This window comes from Parasteatoda tepidariorum, chromosome 5 (genome assembly GCF_982258835.1).
Source record: "Parasteatoda tepidariorum strain Cologne lab strain chromosome 5, Ptep-v5.0, whole genome shotgun sequence".
NCBI lineage: Eukaryota > Metazoa > Arthropoda > Arachnida > Araneae > Theridiidae > Parasteatoda > Parasteatoda tepidariorum.
Window position 1 is genome coordinate 43330856 of NC_141759.1, and position 18923 is coordinate 43349778.

General features: G+C 27.4%; 1 protein-coding gene across 3 annotated transcripts; it reads right to left on the reverse strand.

Annotated features, from left to right (window-relative positions):
- Nucleotides 1-954: 954 nt before the first annotated feature.
- mei-P26 (E3 ubiquitin-protein ligase meiotic P26) lies at nt 955-18854 on the reverse strand. Of its 3 annotated transcripts, none has more exons than XM_071185172.2 (11): nt 18751-18854; nt 15376-15584; nt 15087-15293; nt 13758-13871; nt 11444-11662; nt 10126-10335; nt 8020-8518; nt 4842-5087; nt 4068-4146; nt 3768-3963; nt 955-3061 (listed from the first exon to the last, which is right to left on the reverse strand). In XM_071185172.2, exons 2-11 carry the CDS (start codon nt 15574-15576, stop codon nt 2444-2446), a joined length of 2589 nt encoding a protein of 862 aa, XP_071041273.1. In that variant the 5' UTR covers nt 15577-15584; nt 18751-18854; the 3' UTR covers nt 955-2443. The 3 variants fall into 3 exon arrangements, with proteins under 3 accessions (XP_071041273.1, XP_015910069.1, XP_015910070.1); XM_016054583.4 differs by having other exon boundaries at nt 18433-18843; XM_016054584.5 differs by lacking the exon at nt 18751-18854 and adding an exon at nt 18194-18446.
- Between the last annotated feature and the right edge of the window lie 69 nt (nt 18855-18923).

Below are 18923 nucleotides of genomic sequence, written 5' to 3' on the forward strand. Positions count from 1 at the left end.
TGTTGATAAAGCAGTTTTAAAAATAGATATAACTACAATATATATATCATACAAAAACATTTAACAAAAAAGAAAAAAACTTTTAAAATGTAAATAACGAATAATTTTACTTTCAAAGCTTTGAAATCCATATAGGCAAACACAAATTCTGTATAATGCATACTGAAATATATTTTAATTTCGTGAACAAAGCAATATATAAGTATATAGGAAAACTGAAGATCACAAATTATAAACTGCAAAGAGTCAAAATAGTAAATATAAATAGAGTTACTCATACACTCATGAGAGTTTCTTTTTTTTTTCTCTTTTGGAAAAAATATTACACTTATAAATAATAAAACAAAGATTTGAAACTGAAAAAATACTAAATTAAATATAAATTAAGTTGTTGCAGAATTTTGTATTAATTTAAGCTCCGAATATTCACAATCTAAATAAAGTCAGAAAGCTTGAAGTAAGTTGGGGAGAAAAAAAAGATATCCTAGGATATAATATCACATTCAATAAAAAAAAACTATACTTTAAAACGATGTTGAACACTTAAATTATAACATAAAATAATTATGTATTAAACATTAGTAAACATATATATATATGAATATAAAAATTGAAATTGATTTCTTAATAGTTTGAGGTATAAAGACTATAGAAAGGTTTCAATTATCTATTCACACATAGGTTAATTTCATGAACAGTCAGATATAAAGTAAAAACATCACATAGCTTCAAATGAACAATTCCGAGAACTTGAAAAATGGAAGAAAAAAAAGAAGCAAGCTAAATTATACATATGCTCTAAATTATTTCTTTACAGCTATGTGACTAGACTAGCAAGTACTATAAGCTATGAAACAAAACATTATATTGGAATGTCTTATGGGCAAAAATTATAAAGCATAACTCTAGCCAAGGATAATATTTTTTTTTTTAATTAAGTCAACAAAACAAGACTTAAATCTAGAAATTTAAACAGTTTTATGTATAAATATAGCATGAAAGTTATTTTATTCATACTTAATAAAAGATAAAAAGACATACACAGCATAAAAACAGCTTAAAAATTTGATGAGACACAAACCTGGTCACTCAAAGAAAAAAAATTAAGAAAAAAAAAGTAACAAGTATAAACCAAGTTTGGTGTGAAAAATGATTTTCAAAATAACATAAAAAATACAATATATTCACACAATAATAAAAGGTAACTCGAGCATTTTCTTTCCTGCCAGGCAGGTCCAAACTAATTAATGGTAAGAAGGTCAAAGCCTAAGATAACGCACCTTAGCATGATCATTAAACAAATTGTGCATAACAGTTTGTTCAAATAAAGCACTTAAATCCCCTCAAACATGCAAATATGTCTAATAAAGGAGTATTATATCTAAAGCTAGGTCATTGAGGGTCAAACAAAGTATACCAAAATACCAGATCATTCCTATTAACATCAGTTACGTTGTTACCTGATAGGGATTGAAACCTAAAAAATGCAGCTATTTTACAACCCAGTGAAGTGGCATTGTATCAGTAAACAAAATAGACCACTAGCCACAGAATCAAACATTCCACACAAAGACTAGGATAATAATACAAACAAAGAGAAGGGGAAAAAACATTACAAGATACGATTTAACATTTAACTAATAATTTTAACTTTATCATTAATAGCATATTACTCAATAAACAAATACACAAACTCAAAACTTTTTTTTTTTTTACATTTTATAAAGATTAATATTCTTATATAGATAAACCAACAAAAGATATAACTGAAATCTTTAAACAAAAAAGGATCAAAAGTTTTTCGATTTAAGTACATAATATTTATAGTCATGAACACTAAGTAGATATATAAACATAGAGGACAAAATGCTAAGATTGTCATTTTACAAAATAACTTTAAATCTTTAAACAACAATCTCAAAAAATGGTTAAATTGAATTTAATGAGTATTGTGAGCAATCAGTTGTAAATTTTAGTGTTATATATGTATAGTATGTATATATATAGATATATATCACAGGCTACTTCACATATGTGTAAATATAATTCTCTCAACTTACTTACACAGCTACGACGAAATATACAGCAAAACTACATAAATGAACTACATTTTGTATGTACTTTATCTTAGATAAGGATTTTAATTGACTGGTATAAAAGGCAACTTAGACCTTTTATTTATTACATGTAGCTGCTATGGATAACTCCTAAACAGAATTAGCCACAAAATGCTATACTACACATTGTATGAGATCAACTATAGCGTAGCAAACTTTTGACCTAAATTTTATCTTGTAGTTGGCACTTTTACAGATATGACCTTTAAAAACTCTAAGCCAATAACTACATATTGGCTTCAAAAATAAACAAGAGTCTAAATGCTCTTTGCAAGTATGCTACCTAAGCAAAAAGGTGAAGGTAGTCTATGAAAGAGGCCACAATATTACATAATGTATAAAGTATTTAAAACTAAAACATGATGGTTATTTTTGGCCAAAGTAACCACATAACCTTCTGATGTGATTTTAAGACCACAGCATCGGCTAACTTTAACATATGGACACTCAAATTCTGACAACAGAGTATCTCCTTGCCTCGAAAATACGACAATGTGGAAGCGATTCCCATGGCTATCGCCAACCAAGACATCGCCAGAATCGCTAATATCAATGCCATTAGGGAAATTGGTTACATTCTCAGAACCAATTTTTCGCAAGAACTTCCCTTCTTCTGAAAATACAATCACACAATGACCTTTAAAATCACAAATGTAAAACTCCTTATCAGATACTGCAATATCAGATGGTTCTCTCATATATTCGCTGCAATCAAACCAGTGCAAAAGATCTCCAGTCTCCGATATTATGAAAACAGTAGGAGCCACACTATCAACAGCCACTATTCTTCCTTCAGATGTTATGGCCAATCCAGCTACTATATCAATGTAACGTATAGCTATCTTCTTCAAAAAGTGGCCAGTTTTTGTAAAAATTTGCATTCGGCTTCTCTCACTTCCTCTGTCACAAATTACAAACTTACCTGAACTTCGTATAACAGCAACCTGAGAAATGAAAAATTCAAACAAAATTAAAAGGTTTAAATAAAATTCTAAAATGTCGTCTGGATTGTCAAAAACAACAACCTTTTTATATTTGTTGTCGTCGAGTAATTTTTATAGCTACATTCATTGACATAGCGTTGAAATTTTAGAAGGATAGGTTATAGCCCTAGTCAACCCAATTTGTATGAATATACTAATAGAGTTTGAAAACTAAAATTGATGAAATCAAATATTTTTAGACAGGTATATCAAATGCTTTTGGTGGGGACAGGCTCTCCTTGCCTCCACCTAGTTAGTCACCAAGTTAAGAATGCAGTCAAAGACTAAATTCTGAAGACTTTTTGCAGTATTATTGCATAATACAGTAAAAAGAGTCGGCTTTACCAGAAAATAGGTCCACAACAAAATATGATTTTTAGGGGACCCTTTATCTTTTTTTGTTTTCCTATTTTTTGATTAAATGTGAGTTTTACCAAATAAAAATTTCCTTGTCAATCTTTATTAGCAATAAATATCAAATTTTCCCGTAGTTTATTATAAAAATACATAAATAAACAAAAAAAAACATGTTACAAGTTACAACAAATGATAAAATCAGTTATAACTACTAATCAACTAAATCATAATTATATCAACCTTAACTATAAATTATATCAATTCAAGATTTAACTTAAAGATTTAATAAGTAAGATTGCTTTTTATTTACTTTTCTGGGATACCATAATTGACCTTCCTCTTTACCGGCAACCCCAAACTGATACTTGAAGTCTCCAGTTTTTTCAAACACTTGAATACGGTGATTATTGGTATCAGCCACAATAATTTCTTCGTCCATACCAAGACAAAATCCGTGAGGTGAACTAAATTGACTTTTTCCAGGGCCAAGCTGACCAAATTTGCACCTGTAATGCCCAAAAGATTATATGAGTAAGATCAAAAAAAATAATAATAATATTTTGTAACTAAATTTAAATAGTGATATTCAATTTAAAATAAAAATGAATACCTTATTTGCATAGTTCGCAACTTAACTGATGAGCTTCTTGGAGCTGGATTAAAGGGTTGAGCTCCAATAGGCGATATTGCTGTAAATTGAAAGAAAAAAAGTTAAGAATCATAAAGTTACTTTCTGAATTCCCTTGAATAATGAATATTCAGGTATAATTTTAATGATTATTAATTATTAAATAAACAAATGACACTAAATGAATTAACCTCATTAATTGCAAACGTAACTTTTGTTCTCATGTCATGAATTCAGATTAAATACTAAATTAGGAACTAAACTTAATTAAAAATAAACAAATGATTTCTGACTAATTGACTTTTTGTATCAAATTGGCAAGTTTCACATATTTCATTTGCATATCATTCCAAAAAAATCAATGCCTTTACGACCTGCCATTCAAAGTTCTGTTATAATCCAAGAGAAACTGAATTATCTTTAAAAAAAATTTCAAAAAATAATTAAGGCTTTTTTCTCATTTATGAAAAAAAGTATTATTTCTTAAATCTGTCAAAAAAATTATTTTTATAATTACCTACATATTATTTCATTAAAAAATTAATTAAAATTTAAAGGTTTAATAAAATGGAAGTATATTAGAACAAATTGTTTCTTTTAAAAAAACACTTAAAATGTTCGCTGGAATTTCGGTGTTTGTAAATCATGGGTTATATTTGACATACATGCAATCACTAAAGCATAGAAAAATCATCTCATAAAATAAAAGTAAAAATAGATAGATAAAATATTTTAATATTTTTAAAAAAATCTCACCAGAATGTGACAAAATTGGAGTACTGTTGGCAATGGCAAGCAACGATTCACCATTCAAAACAGGTGCATCTAAAGGACTATTGACTCTTGAATTGGCACTAACAATGCTATTATTACTAAGAAGGCTCTCTAAGCCATCAATAGGAGATGGTGTATTCATCCCTCTAATAACAGAACTCCCTGGAGGAGAGTGAGGCAAAGGAGCAGAGTGAAGGCTTACAACCTGGCTATTAAGAGTGGATGTTCCTGTTGAGGAAAAAAGAACATGAATGTGGATTAAACAACTGTTTCTCCAAGCAAATTCTAAAAAAAATCATAATATAGCATTATTTGCTAAGTCTAGGTACATATAAAGAGCAATTATTTAGAAATGATACATAAATAGTGGGGGGGAAATTAAACTATTACAGTGATTAAAACCACCATTCATTTAAATAAAAAATTGTTAAATAAGTTTGTCATTTAAACTATTTTTTAAGGCAACATATAACTAACATTAGAAAACATCAGATAATAAATATAAATCAACTTATTTAAAAATAACAATTACTTTTTCTTTAATATATATATGGAGAGATAGAGTAGTTAGGACCTATGGGCACCTTGAACCAGGTTCAAATGTGCAAATATTTTAATGCTATTAAATATTTTTTCCCTATTAACATGTTGTACTATAAGTACTACAAATTCTATGAAAGAATCATATGTCTAAATTCCAGTAGGCTATTTTTATCTAACAAATTGCACTTTAGCACTGTTAAGTAGTAATTTTTTGAACTCTCCTACTTTACCTTTTAAAATTTGTTTCTTCGAGAAAGGAGCAATAAATTATAAATTATTTACAGGGTTTAATCTTTAATTACAAGTAGCTATTTAAATCTATATGACAAGAGAAATTATTGTAATGTTTTATGAAACCCAAAACATGGGGTACCCTGGTCCGCTAAACACAGATAGGTTGGATAGAATCAAAATAATTCAGAGAAATTTTATTATTTGTATTATTCTAACTCTAGTTATTTTAGAATAATGAAGATAATCTCTTACAGACTCTTAATATTATATAATTAAATTTGTATGCATTTTTTTAGTATTTTTTTGGGGGGGGGATTCAAGTTGCACAAGTCCGAGATAAAGAACAACAAACAAAATTAATAATAAATTATGTGATAAAGTACTTTAAATTCACATTGTCTACAAATATGCTATGAAGTAATTCTATTCACAAAAATTATACTAAATGAGTTTTATTCACATTAAATTATGTTTATCAGTTCTGATAATATTCAATGTTTCTAAATGATGTTTTTTTTTTTTTTAACTTTTGTTAGACTGGAACAAAATTTAAAATTAAGTTCTACAAAAATTAGTTAAGCCTACACTAATAAATTACCAGGGTTGGGTTTTTGACGTCAAAAAGTGGTTTTTGACATGACAAGGGTATAATACTGGTTTATACTGTCAAAAACCCGTCAAAAATGTCAAAAACTGAAGTTTGCCAAGAAAATATATAAACTTCAAAACTACCAACAGTTGCCATGCATTATATTGAAATTTAATTATACTATAGGTAATCAGCAGGTTTTAAAATATTTTTTAATTAAAATTAAGGTAAAATAACAGATTTAAAATCTCAGAAATTTATATTCAAATGCATGTGCAGAAAAATTTTGCAAAAAAATTGTTTAAATATTTATATTTAAAATTTTTTTTTCTTCTTTTTGATACTTAAGAAAATTAAAAGTTTATTACTATGCATTTTTGACATATAAGGAACATATAACTAATATTTATAAGGAGCTTACAAGTTATGTTGTATAAATACATACTTGATACAAGATACAAGTGTATAAAAAAAATTTTTAATGTTATACCGAATATCTTTATTATCCAATATGTTAATTTGAATTTAAAAGTAGTTATATTTATGAATAATGATAAATATAATTCATATTGTTTATTATATTTATTATTTATTTATAATTATTACACTTATCATTTTAAAACAATTTTTATCTCTTAATTTTTTTTTCTCCACTTGTATTAAGAATACAAATAATGCATATCTTGAAAGCAAGAAGTAATTATTCAACAGCTGAATATTTAGATATTCAACAAAACTATATCATATTCAACAAAATGAAATTCACAAGTATTTGGATAAACTAAATTTTCAGCATAGTAAATTAATAGGCAGAATATACTGTAAATCGACACTAACTACTCTGTGTATTTAACAGAAAGCACTTAAATTTGTATTGTCTTATGTTAAAAAGATAATTAAGAAGATTTAAAAGAATATTAAAAAAAAATTTTCTTTAAAAGAAGATGTCTAATGTACAAAACTGCTAATGTTTATCTTTAAAAATTTCTAATTTTTAGTATAATCTATACTATACACTAAATTTGGTTATAAATAAATTTCTTAATAATATCACTGCAGATTTTCAATAACACATGAAAATGAATACATAATATTACAAAAGATGTGAGTTTTCAAAAGTACAAGATTTTGGTTACTATTCAAAATATAAGTGTTTCTTCTAAATTTTAAAATTATTTTTTCTAGAACATATTTAGAAACACTATCCTTTAAAAAATATATAAATTTTATGTATTAATTAAATTTCACATATGAATATAGGTTTTTGACATTTTCGACAGTGAGGTTTTTGACGTGACGGTTTAAACCATGGTTTAAACTGTCAAAAACTGTCACATGTCAAAAACCTGCCAACCCTGTAAATTACACAAGAAATTTTGTGTGTATTTTAATTAATAAAAAAAAAATATTAAATATTACTTTCTTTATAAAGAATTGAGAGTAAAAACAAAATTTTTATAAACATAAGATTTTGAGATTACATAAGTACTACATAGCTGCCAACATGGATAGAAAAAAAAACAGTAGATTTTACAAAAAGCAAATTTCATGATAACTGTCGCATAATACACTAAATATTTACATATAGATATTTCTGGTATTTTTATTGTAACCAAAATGCAAAATTTTTTTTACATTAATAACCATAAATGGTCTGTAATATTTTTCATTTATGATTGACATTAAATGAGCTTGAAATCTTTTTTATAATGTCAACTCAAAATTTTAAACAGTAATAGACAAGTGATTCCTTATTAACAGTGAATTTTTTTCTATAAAAAAAAAAACTCTTACCATTACTGATACTTATAGATCCCATCTTAGCAAGTGCAGTTAAATTGTTCAAAGCATTGAATTGGGCAGTAACATCTGGTTCATTTGGACCCAAGAGATGAGCCAAATTAAGAGGTGGACTAGCAGCATTTGAAGAAGTCTGAGATATGGTTCTTTCTGCCATATCTGCAAGTTGAGCTAAATTATACTGTGCTACAAAATTATGTGCTAAGTCAACGTCTAATTCAGGCAGCATATTCTGAGGTGTTATGTCACCAGTAGAGATATTGAAAACTTCACTTTCAAACGAAGAAGTGGAATGCACCGGAGATGTTTTTTGAGACATTTGAGAAACTGGAGAATCTTCCTTCTTAGCAGGCGGCTCAGGCTTTTTCACAAATCCAAATGTCTCCTTAACAGCTTCTTCAAATTTTTTCTCATCAGTTTCAAAGGTCATACCAACTGAAACATCTAGTTTTGGAGTGTTGTTAATCAAAGAGAGTAATCGAGCGCTTACAACCTAAAATCAGAACATTGTATAATAAGAGAATTAATCAAATAGAACTATTCCAAAAACTCTTTCATATAACTTATATTATATTCTACTAATTTTCTTTCTTTTCAAAATGGTAGCTTATTTTTTAACCTTGTATAAATTATTTTACGCAACCGCATGTAGGATGTATTGATGGTCAAGTTAACAAGTTTTAACTTAGGGTTTTTAGATAGGGTGTTAAAACAGGGTTGCCACTCAAATCTGGAGAAAAAAAAATCCCTGTTCATGTTATACGCAATATATTAAGAGGAAACAACAATTACTCTGCTCTTGTGTAAGCTATGTTGGGCTAACTATATTTATTAGTTTCAATTGCTGGAAAAACAGCTGAACATACTTAAATAATGCTATGGTAAACGAAATAGTTTAGTATAGCTGAAATATCATGGTTAAATATCCCATGGATTACGCTTTGAGTGGTCACCATTTTTTAAAAGACCAAAATAAAAAAAAACAAAATTCCTCAGATTTTTCCAGTTTGTAAAGAAAAAAAATCAAAATTCCCTGCATTTTCCCTGTTATTTTAGGTGATTTTTAAATTCCCTGCATTTTCCGAGTTTTCCCAGTGGAGTGGCAACCCTGTGAAAGAACTTAATTTATTAGTCATTTGAACCACTCAGTTGCAATGAGATTACAAACATTCAACTCATTAAAATACAAACAAACTTATCTACAACAAAGACTTAAAAGAATTTGCTGATGGAAACAGTACTCAAAGAACCAGATATTATAAAATAAAAATAATAAAAATTATAACTACTAATAAAATGAATTGAAAATATTTTTTTCTTCATTAGAATGGAAGTTAATATTAGAATGATTAAAACTACTTTTTTTTCTCTTTTTTTCGTATTAAGCTTTTAACATTACTAAAGAGAAAGGTTTTTTCAAAAACACATAAGCATTACAAATGTTCAAGAAATTTCTTAAAAAATACAATAAGTAGCAAAACAACTTTTCCCTTCAATTTTTTTTTTTTTTTTAACTTTGTAAAATCCACTAAGTTCCAGTTAATATCCACAATAACAGTGTTTTAATGCATATGTTAAGAAAAATGTGGAGCACAATTTCTCAAAACCTAGTGTGTGACCCTTTACAGCTTAAAGGAAAAGTTAGTCCAGTCGAAGCTTATACTCAATTGTTAATAAGTTAAAAAACTATGTTAAACAAGCATTCTTAAAGCAAATTTAATAAACTTTTTTTTATAAAAATATAACTAACATGCTAAATTCCAGTACTAACATGCTTACAATACATTTTCCAGTATGACAAATTGGTTTAATAAAAATCGCCACTATAAAAAATCATTAAATTTTTACAAGATAAAAAACTTAATTACAAAAATAATTTTGCATGAGGAAAATCTTTAAAGAATCTGCTTAACTGTAAGGTACAAAATTTGAATATAAAGCTTATTAATGTTGAATCTAATTTACACACCAAAAAATATCAAATCTTTCATGAAATTCTTAAAAGACTTAAAACTAAGTTGAAAAAACCCTATCAAAAACAATTATAATAAAATAGCAAATTGATAAATAAACAATGAAATATAAAGTATTAAAACTTACATGAATTAAACTGAGGATCTCCATAGTATTTCCACAGCTCAATAGTCGATCAGCGAATTTGCAGGCATCATCGATTTTCTCTATGGTTTTCTCCACATTATTGTAAGTATCCATGATCTGAAGTTCAAGAGAAGAGTGTACAGATTCTAACTCTTTGAGGACGAGTTCCTGCCTCTTCTCAAGCACAGCTTTGTAACTTTGGAATGTTTCCTAAGAAAACAGATAATATTGTTAAGAAAATATATTCTTTTTTCAGAAATTTATCTTAAAATTTGCAAATTTATAGCAGAAATTTTAAAAACTCACAGTTGGACGAATCATAAAAATGAATCGAGAGAACATTATAAATCAAAATTATCGTTTCAAGAAAAGATATTTCACAATAAATGATAAGTAAAAACAGTTTTAAAACCACCCATTTGATTTCATGTAAGATTAGAAATACATTATCATCAAGGGGTTGACGTAACAAAGCTTCTTAAATAATAATAATAAGCATTGAAAAATAATTGATAAAAGTATTTATAAAATTTTAAACGAGGGGAAGTTTTAAAAAAATTTTATTTTGAGAAGAAAAATTTTTTTATACTGTTTATATATTTCTAATATTTTTAATGAAGCAAATATGTTAACTGTTTTTAAACTATTGAACTAAACAAACTAAATTTTTTTTTTAAATATAATTGATAAGTTAAAAGATTTACAACTTTTGCAATCTCGATTTAGCAGTACTCTTACAATAATTGGGAGAAGTTTGTAGCTTTAATACATCAATTATTCTTTTTCTCAACCTCTATTGTGTTTTGCTTCTCTATTGAACCTAAACTGTCATTTGATTTAATCTTGTCAACCTCTATCGAAATTTGTTTGAAAATATGAGGGCCACACTTTAATCATTTAAAGGTTATATTTGGCTCCTTGACCTGCAGTCTACTGAACTATAGTCGAGATTTGTCCAGCTACAAATTTTGAATCACAATTCCAACATAAACATGACATTTTTTAAAATACAAATAAATGCATTTATACTAATTTGCACAATTAATGAAGTCACAAAAAATAAAAGCAGCTATACTGTGTTCAACACAAATAACATTAAAAACTCAATAAATTAATTACTTTTAAAATAAGGAAAACGATCACTGGAGTGCCTAAGTATTTAAGTGCTGAAGAAAATAAACTCCATGACTGTCAACATTCTTCAAAATCATTACCTTTTCAAACATGTTTTTGATTTAACAATTTTAAAAACTCATGAAATAATTAAAATATGAAAATGCATTTAAATAAGAAAAAATTACATTCAGATTTTAAATACCTCAATATGAGATTTTGCACTATCTCGTTGCATCTGAAGCTCTGACAAGTGTGTATCCAAGACAGAAGTAGCTTTGTCACAAAATTCCACTTTAGTTTTGCTTTCAGTAATAAGACATTTTATTTCATCTCTTTGTTTTTTCTCAGCTTCAGTAGCTTTTTCATAACAATGTTCTGGCTGTTTATGCTCAATAATCATGCATTCATTGCAAATAGGCACCTAATAATAGAAAATCACATATTGTTTTTTTTTTTTTTATTCATAAGTCAAAAACACTAATTTTAGCTTTTTGCAGAGATTTCATATATTTGCTTATATAAGAGCAGCAATTGGGAAACAACTATAAAATGCAAACAAAAAACAATTGTCAGAAAAGCTTTTTTTTTTCATCCGGAGAAAACTTGCTTTTGGATTTTTTCCTTTTATTTTTAAAATCATTTCTTTTTTCTTTAATATTTTGAGATTAAGATGTTACAAATAGCTACAATGAGATTAAAGCAGAATAAATTATTACAAAAAATTCTGCAGAATCACAGTTGAAAATTACAGTTTAAGCGTATTAATATACATGCATATATATTTGTATACATAAACTAGAATATTTACGTCCAATACACTATACAGTTGAAATAATATAACTAATGTCTCTATTGCAGTCTTAACAGGAAAGGGGGGGAAAAAACAGGTTTTTACTTAGAAAAAGTATAGGACATCCTTTTAAGTACTTACTGGTTGCAAATCAAATTACCAGTGTTAACAAATAAAGACCAAAGGGGAAACACCTATTATGTTTAGGAGAATAGATTCTGAGGAGAAAAAAAAACTAATTTGCTTACAAGACTTAAGATTTTTCCCGCAGGTTCATCTTCACTGTATAAAAACACTCAAAGAAAGCCAAATTTTCAGACAGATGACAGTTCTCAGATTATACAATTTTATTTAATTATGCTAATTACCTCTATTTAATTTATACACAATGAATAATATTTTTAATTTATATTTTAAATACTCAAATTTGAAAGAAAGTAAAGTTTTTTTCCGCAGTTATATCTTTTAATAAAGCAGGCCTTTATTGGAATAAGTAGCCAATTCAATATTTAAAATTTTAATCATAATAATAAACAAGACAATATTTTTGCACAAAAAAAAATTTCTCACTTGAATAATTTATTTTGAGTGACATATATTTTATTCATAACTTATTTTGAACATTCTTTTTATCAACTAAACATATTTTGTCAATAGAATATAGTTTCATCAAAATAAGTAACACATGGGCATATATACTCAATTATTTTAACTAAGATTTAATTAAAAAATAGCCTATTCAGACTCTTGGACTCAAAAACTTGGCAATTTATTTTTAGAATCATCCTTTTGATTTAACCAAGCGTGATTAAATTTTGTTTGTAAGAGGAATTTTGTAGAGAAAAAAATGTTCTCATCAGCAAAGGTTTTAAAAACAAAAATGTGCACCAATAAATAGAGAGCAAACTATTTATTACTTGTTCGACTGCATGTGAAAATAGGAACACAAGAACAGTTAAATATTTAATCTGTGCAAAAAAAATATTGTTCAAGCTTCCCACTTTACTACAGAAATCAGCAGGTAAAACTATCAAATACAGTTCATGCTTCCCACTCTGCCATAGAAATCAGCAAGTAAAACTGTCTATTTTCAAGGTGAAATTTAAAAGGTAATCCATTCGAAACGAAAGTTAAGGTCATGTAATAAAAGAAAATACAACCTTTCTTCTCCTCTTTGAAAGGTTGATTATCAATTTGTTCCTTATCAACAAAAAAAAAATTTCCCCAATAAATCAGTGATGATGCCATATTTTTTTTTAATCTGTTAATTTATTTCTTACTTCTTCTGGGATCAGAGTTTCTTACATTTTTCTTGGAATTCTTTTTGCAGTGGAGCATTTCAAGGAAGCCCCAAAAATGCCCAGGTCAAAATTTTATAGGACAATAATATAGGAGGAAGTATAGGAATAATATATGAGATACAGGAAAAATAAGATAGAATCAAAATAATATAGGACCAGGGGTCTGTCTAGGTTCTTCTGAGAGGTACCTATTTTGTGAAGATTTAAGACATAATTTGTGAAAATTAAAAATTATAATAAAAAATCAACACAAATATGGTAAAAATATGTTATCGTTTCTATGAGAATGAGCTCTTGCTCTATAACGAAGTATTATTCGTAATAGAAATCTAAATTTTAACATCCATAAAAAAAATTTCAAAATAATGAACCATCTACTATTTTACTATTAATTGAAGAAAATTAAAAAATTGTGTATTTCTTACATGACAAGTGTGGCAATAGTATTTCATGATTTCTTCAGGATGTGAAGGACACGAAACTGGCTTGTGAATGGTAGTAAAGCCATCATTTTTCTTCAGCTCATCAAAAGAGAGTACCTAAGTAGGGAAAAAAAATATAAACTTTCCTAGAAAAAAAAAACCCAGAGAAAACAGAAGAAAGCAAGCAAATGAAATCGATTTTGTTATTTATTAAATGAGATTTCTTAGTTGTATATAAATAAGAGTCTATGCATAATTACTAATCAGTAACTATACATTATTTGGATCACAACTGGTGCTCACTTGCACTTAAAATGTTTACCTAAAAATGCCTTTCTTTTCTATCTTTTTTTTTATCCACTGTATAAATTTAATGGTTAAGGAGACGCAAAGCAGTCTGCATGAGTACTAAGAATTCAGAGCAATGGTGTCAAACCTAACTCAATTTGAGAAAAATGACGAAACTTTTTATTTTAGAGACCACTTTTTATTTTACATAAACCCAGAATTTTTTTACACAATTTTATAAATTCAAAATTAATAGTAAATATTATATTTGATTATTAATAAATCTTTTTCAAATACAGTGGAACCTGTCTAAATTGACCACCCTCGGGACCAAGTCAAATGGTCACTATATAGAGGTGGTCACTTTACGAAGACTCTTTAAAAAGAACTCTTGAAATAAAACTAGTAGAAAATGGTCACCTTACTCAGGCGTTCACTTAACCCAGGTGGTCACTTTTACAGGTTCCACTGTATATTGATTTTTAATTTTCACTATGAATTAACCATATTGGTTTTTTGCATAGGATACTGATTTTTTTCAAGCTGTTAAAGGAAAAACTGTAGAGTAAGGCCTAAACTTGAAAAAGACACATAATACTCAAGAGGATATAATATGTCTTATCAGGGGTCTGTCTAGGTTTTTCTGAGAGGTACCTATTTTGTGAAAATTTGGACATAATTTGTGAAAAATTAAAAATTATATTTAAAAATCCAACACAAAAATATGGCAAGAATGTGGATTTATCATTTCTTAAGGAATACAAAAATAAAATTTTAAGAAAAAGTATCTTGTGAAACTACCGTTTCTCCTAAAATTAAATTTGTGAAACTACCGTTTTTCCTAAAGTTGAATTTGAGAAGGTACCGCTAAACGGTAGTTAATTCGGTCTGGACAGACCCCTGCTTATTATTTAAAGAAAATAGGATTTTGGTATAGTAATTGCGCTAAAATACACTATTTAATTATGCAGTAAAACAAAACTTACAAATTGAGTGATGTAATTTTAATTTTTAACTAGAAAATGTAAAATGAATTTTACTTACAGTATGACTCTCAAAGCATCTCATAAACTGATGAGCAGTGACACAATTAGGGCACAAAAATGTTGCACACTCAGTACAACGAGCAACAGCAGTTTCTTTAGCTTTGCAGCTTGTGCATATAATTTGTGTTTTCTCCAAAGCTCTCAAATCCAGACGATTACATTCAATGTAGTCTAATGGCAGAGCAGAGACTCCCTTTGAAGAGAGCTAATAAAACAATTTAAAATTACTTAATATTTGAACAAAGATCATACTAAGAGTAAAAAAAAAGGTTATTTCCTTTAATTACCTTAGTTTCTTGTCCACAATCTGGACATTCAATCAAATTTTGTACATATCCGTTTTCAGCAATCTTTTCCTTTAAACATTCTTCACAAAAAACATGAAGACATGATAAAACTCTAGGTTGTTCAAATTTACCTTTACACATGTGGCAACTATCAGTTGTATCCTCCTCACTTTGCGACAAAGATATGTCAGGAGATTCCATTTTAAACTCTATAAGAAAATGAGTCAAGAATTAATCAATGATAAAGATTGTTAAACTAAATAAGTTATATTGGCTACCTTAGGTAAAAAAAATAAATAAATAAACTAGCTATATAAAAAAGTAACAAAGCACCAAAAAAGTAACAAAAGTATAGTACAGATTGCTGCAGTGACATCATAATACAGTCAAAAATGGTCTAACAGCATTCAGAGTCACAAATATGACCGTTTAAAATTGTCTCAAGGAAGTCATGTGACTTTGCCTTATAAGTCTTCATGACTCTTCACATAAAAGTCTTTCTGACTATTTATTCTGACTTTTGTCATTTGGTAGTCCCAAATATGTGTTAATGAGATTAAAGTCCCTAAGAAACTTTGCTGATTGAAAATAATTGTCAAAAATGATTATTTACTTTGAATGAATGAATTTAACAATTGCATGCAAAATTTATTTGCTTTGAAAAGTCTCAGGATATAGAGAATTAAGCAAAAAATAAAGTTAACATTAAAGGTTCCTAATTTTTTATTGCTCTCAGGACCTAACTATCAAGGCCATATTTTTCAAAGTGCAGCTAGTCACAAATCTTAAGGATTGTGAATCCAAAAATATCAAGGGAAAGAAGGTACATTAATTCAAAGTAAGTAGGTTTTAGTGTATCATTTTATAATTAAAAATATAGTGTTCACTAAATAATTATATTTGGGATCATCCCTTTAAAAGCCATTTTCTAGCGTGTGAAGATACAATCACTAAATCAAAAGTTATTTAATATATTAAAAAAATTTTTGCGCAAAGCTCTTACCAAATTCATGAAATTTTATGCTTCTAAATTTTTAATTAATACATAGAATTTCTAGAAAATTATCTGCAACAAGCATGTGTTGTCTTAATCTATAATTTTAGAGAAATTAATGAAATATAGCTATGCAGAACTTTAGCTATTTTATTAAAACTTCAATCTTCTTGTAGCTATTGCAGTTGATTAAAGTGACAAAAATAATCCAATGAACAAAATAAATTATGGTTACTATTTTTACAAAATTAAATTTCGAATAACTGCAAATTAATTGTATGGATCAGCTTTAAATTATTTGCCTAAGTATAAATACAAATAAGCAGCTCAGCCACATGGATATTTTTGATTTTTAAAAAATATTTCTAATTTAGGATATTTTTTTTTTTTTTTTAGCTTTTTGTTACTCTTTTAACATTTTGAACAGGGTTTCCATTCAATTTCAGAAAACAAATTCCCTGACTTTTTTTTCAGCTATTTTCAAGGAAATTTCAAGGAAAAATGAAACCAAACTTTTATCAGAAAACTTTGATTCTTTTAATTGTAATGTGAAATATTAGATTTTTGAGTATAAAATATCATTAAATGAAAAAAGGAACATTTCAGTTTGACTAAAATGTGAAATGTTTACAAATAATTGCTATAGATGTCCGAATTATTTAACTCTAATCTCAATAGCTGATTACTGTTACTCAAAATTTTAAGACTGGTTATTTTCAAAGTATGATACGGGAAAATTCCAGGTTTTTGTATTAAAAAATTGCAATTTCTCCCGACTATTCCTTGATTTTTGGAGTTAAAATAAAATTCCCGGACAAATCCAGGTTTTCCATGTTTTCTCAGTGGAAACCCTGTTCAAAGAACAATTAATTTGGCTCCCTTAATCACATATTTTTCTATCAATTAAGAATATTTCAGTATTGTGATCTGTCACACTAACTGCTATCACCAAGGTACCAAACATATAATACACTTGCAATTTTTTTTTTTTAAAAAAAGGTGTAGGTATTTGCCTATGGTTGGATTCGAGTTGGTCCCTTTCTGTAATATTTTTTTACATATTATTATTTTTTTTTTGCAAGCCACACAGAAGTTGCCAAGACTTTGCAATCATTCTGCTACAAGTCACAATAAACAGCACTTTTTTAATATTAGATGAAAATATGAATTTTATAAAAAAAATACTTTAACAAAGCAAACAAAATTACTATATGAATTGGTATTTAGAAATTGGCATTGAAATTCCTAAAAAAGTGCTAATTTTCTAAATTATTTGCCAAAAAAATTCGAGAGAAATATGGAAAACTTTTCAGTTTAGCTTTTTGGAACTTTTAACTAAAAGATAATACAGAAAACATCAATTTAATTGGGGGGGAAATTCCTTCATTAAGTTTTACTTTCCGTAGAATTGCTCAGTACACCTGGAAGTCACCAAATTTTGGCAATGATTTTAGCGCAAGTACCGATACAGAAATTAAGATTCTAAATTAAATTGACGAAAACCAATACTTAGTTAATAGTAGTTCTATAAACAATTTTGTTGAGATGGCATCTATAGGATTGTATTTCTTAGTAAAGTCATCGAGATTATTTTTAACCTAGTAAACTGTAATTCCAAAAAAGAATTATATCAACTTGCGGAACGATGAAGATCATTTCATAAATACATCTACCGCCTTCGACATTCATACGAAATCAGATCACAAAATCAATAGACTTCTTATATACTACAGCATGCATCATTTTTGATTTATTCTTTAAAATAAAATTTTACTGTATTCACTTAGCATTCAATATATCACATAAAATGAAACAAATGCCTACCAAGTGCCTAATTCACTATCTTATAAATCATGCATATCAGCAAACTAGGCATCACTCGCTCAAGGGTAAAAATTCAATACCCTTTTACATACAAATTCAATACAAAAATATAGTTAGAAAACGTTTCACTTTGGCAAAGAGCCATAAATAAATAAACAAATGATTTTATAAGAACTTTCAATACATATTTAAACACTAAAAAATAAATCAAGTTAATAAACTACTAATTGACTACGTACGCTGCGGTCGCAATGATTATAAGAGAACCTTTCATATGCAGTATACACAAAGATTATAAATACATCATATAATAAATAACAATATAATTTCTAATAAACGAAATTAATTTTTCCCTTAATTACTTATTAAACCCCGTACATAAACATATAAAATGCTGTAACCGTTAAATTTTAATTAGCAATATCCTTCAAGAAAACGACACGAGATAAGCTTCATGAAATACGCTTATATCTAAACTAGCACGGTAAGCAAGGTAAAAAATATCATTGGTTCTTCTCATGCATGTGACAATCAAATTCGGACTAACATTACTTTACATTTAAGTTCGACTCTTTTATTGGATTGACACTGAAAATGATTTAGAGCAGCCAATGATTGACTTAAGAACATTTTAACACATGTCCAATGGTATTCATTTCGTAATGGATGGTTGATAGTGTAAAGCTAAGCACAGATGGCGCTAAGAGATAAAATTCGTCATAAGTCATCC

Coding starts and splice junctions, on each gene's coding strand:
- mei-P26 (XM_071185172.2), bottom strand. CDS start 15,576: ATGGAATCTCCTGACATATCTTTGTCGCAAAGTGAGGAGGATACAACT. Junction 15,294..15,375: donor ATTGTGGACAAGAAACTAAG/GTAATTAAAGGA, acceptor TTGTTTTATTAG/CTCTCTTCAAAGGGAGTCTC. Junction 8,519..10,125: donor AGATCCTCAGTTTAATTCAT/GTAAGTTTTAAT, acceptor TTCTGATTTTAG/GTTGTAAGCGCTCGATTACT.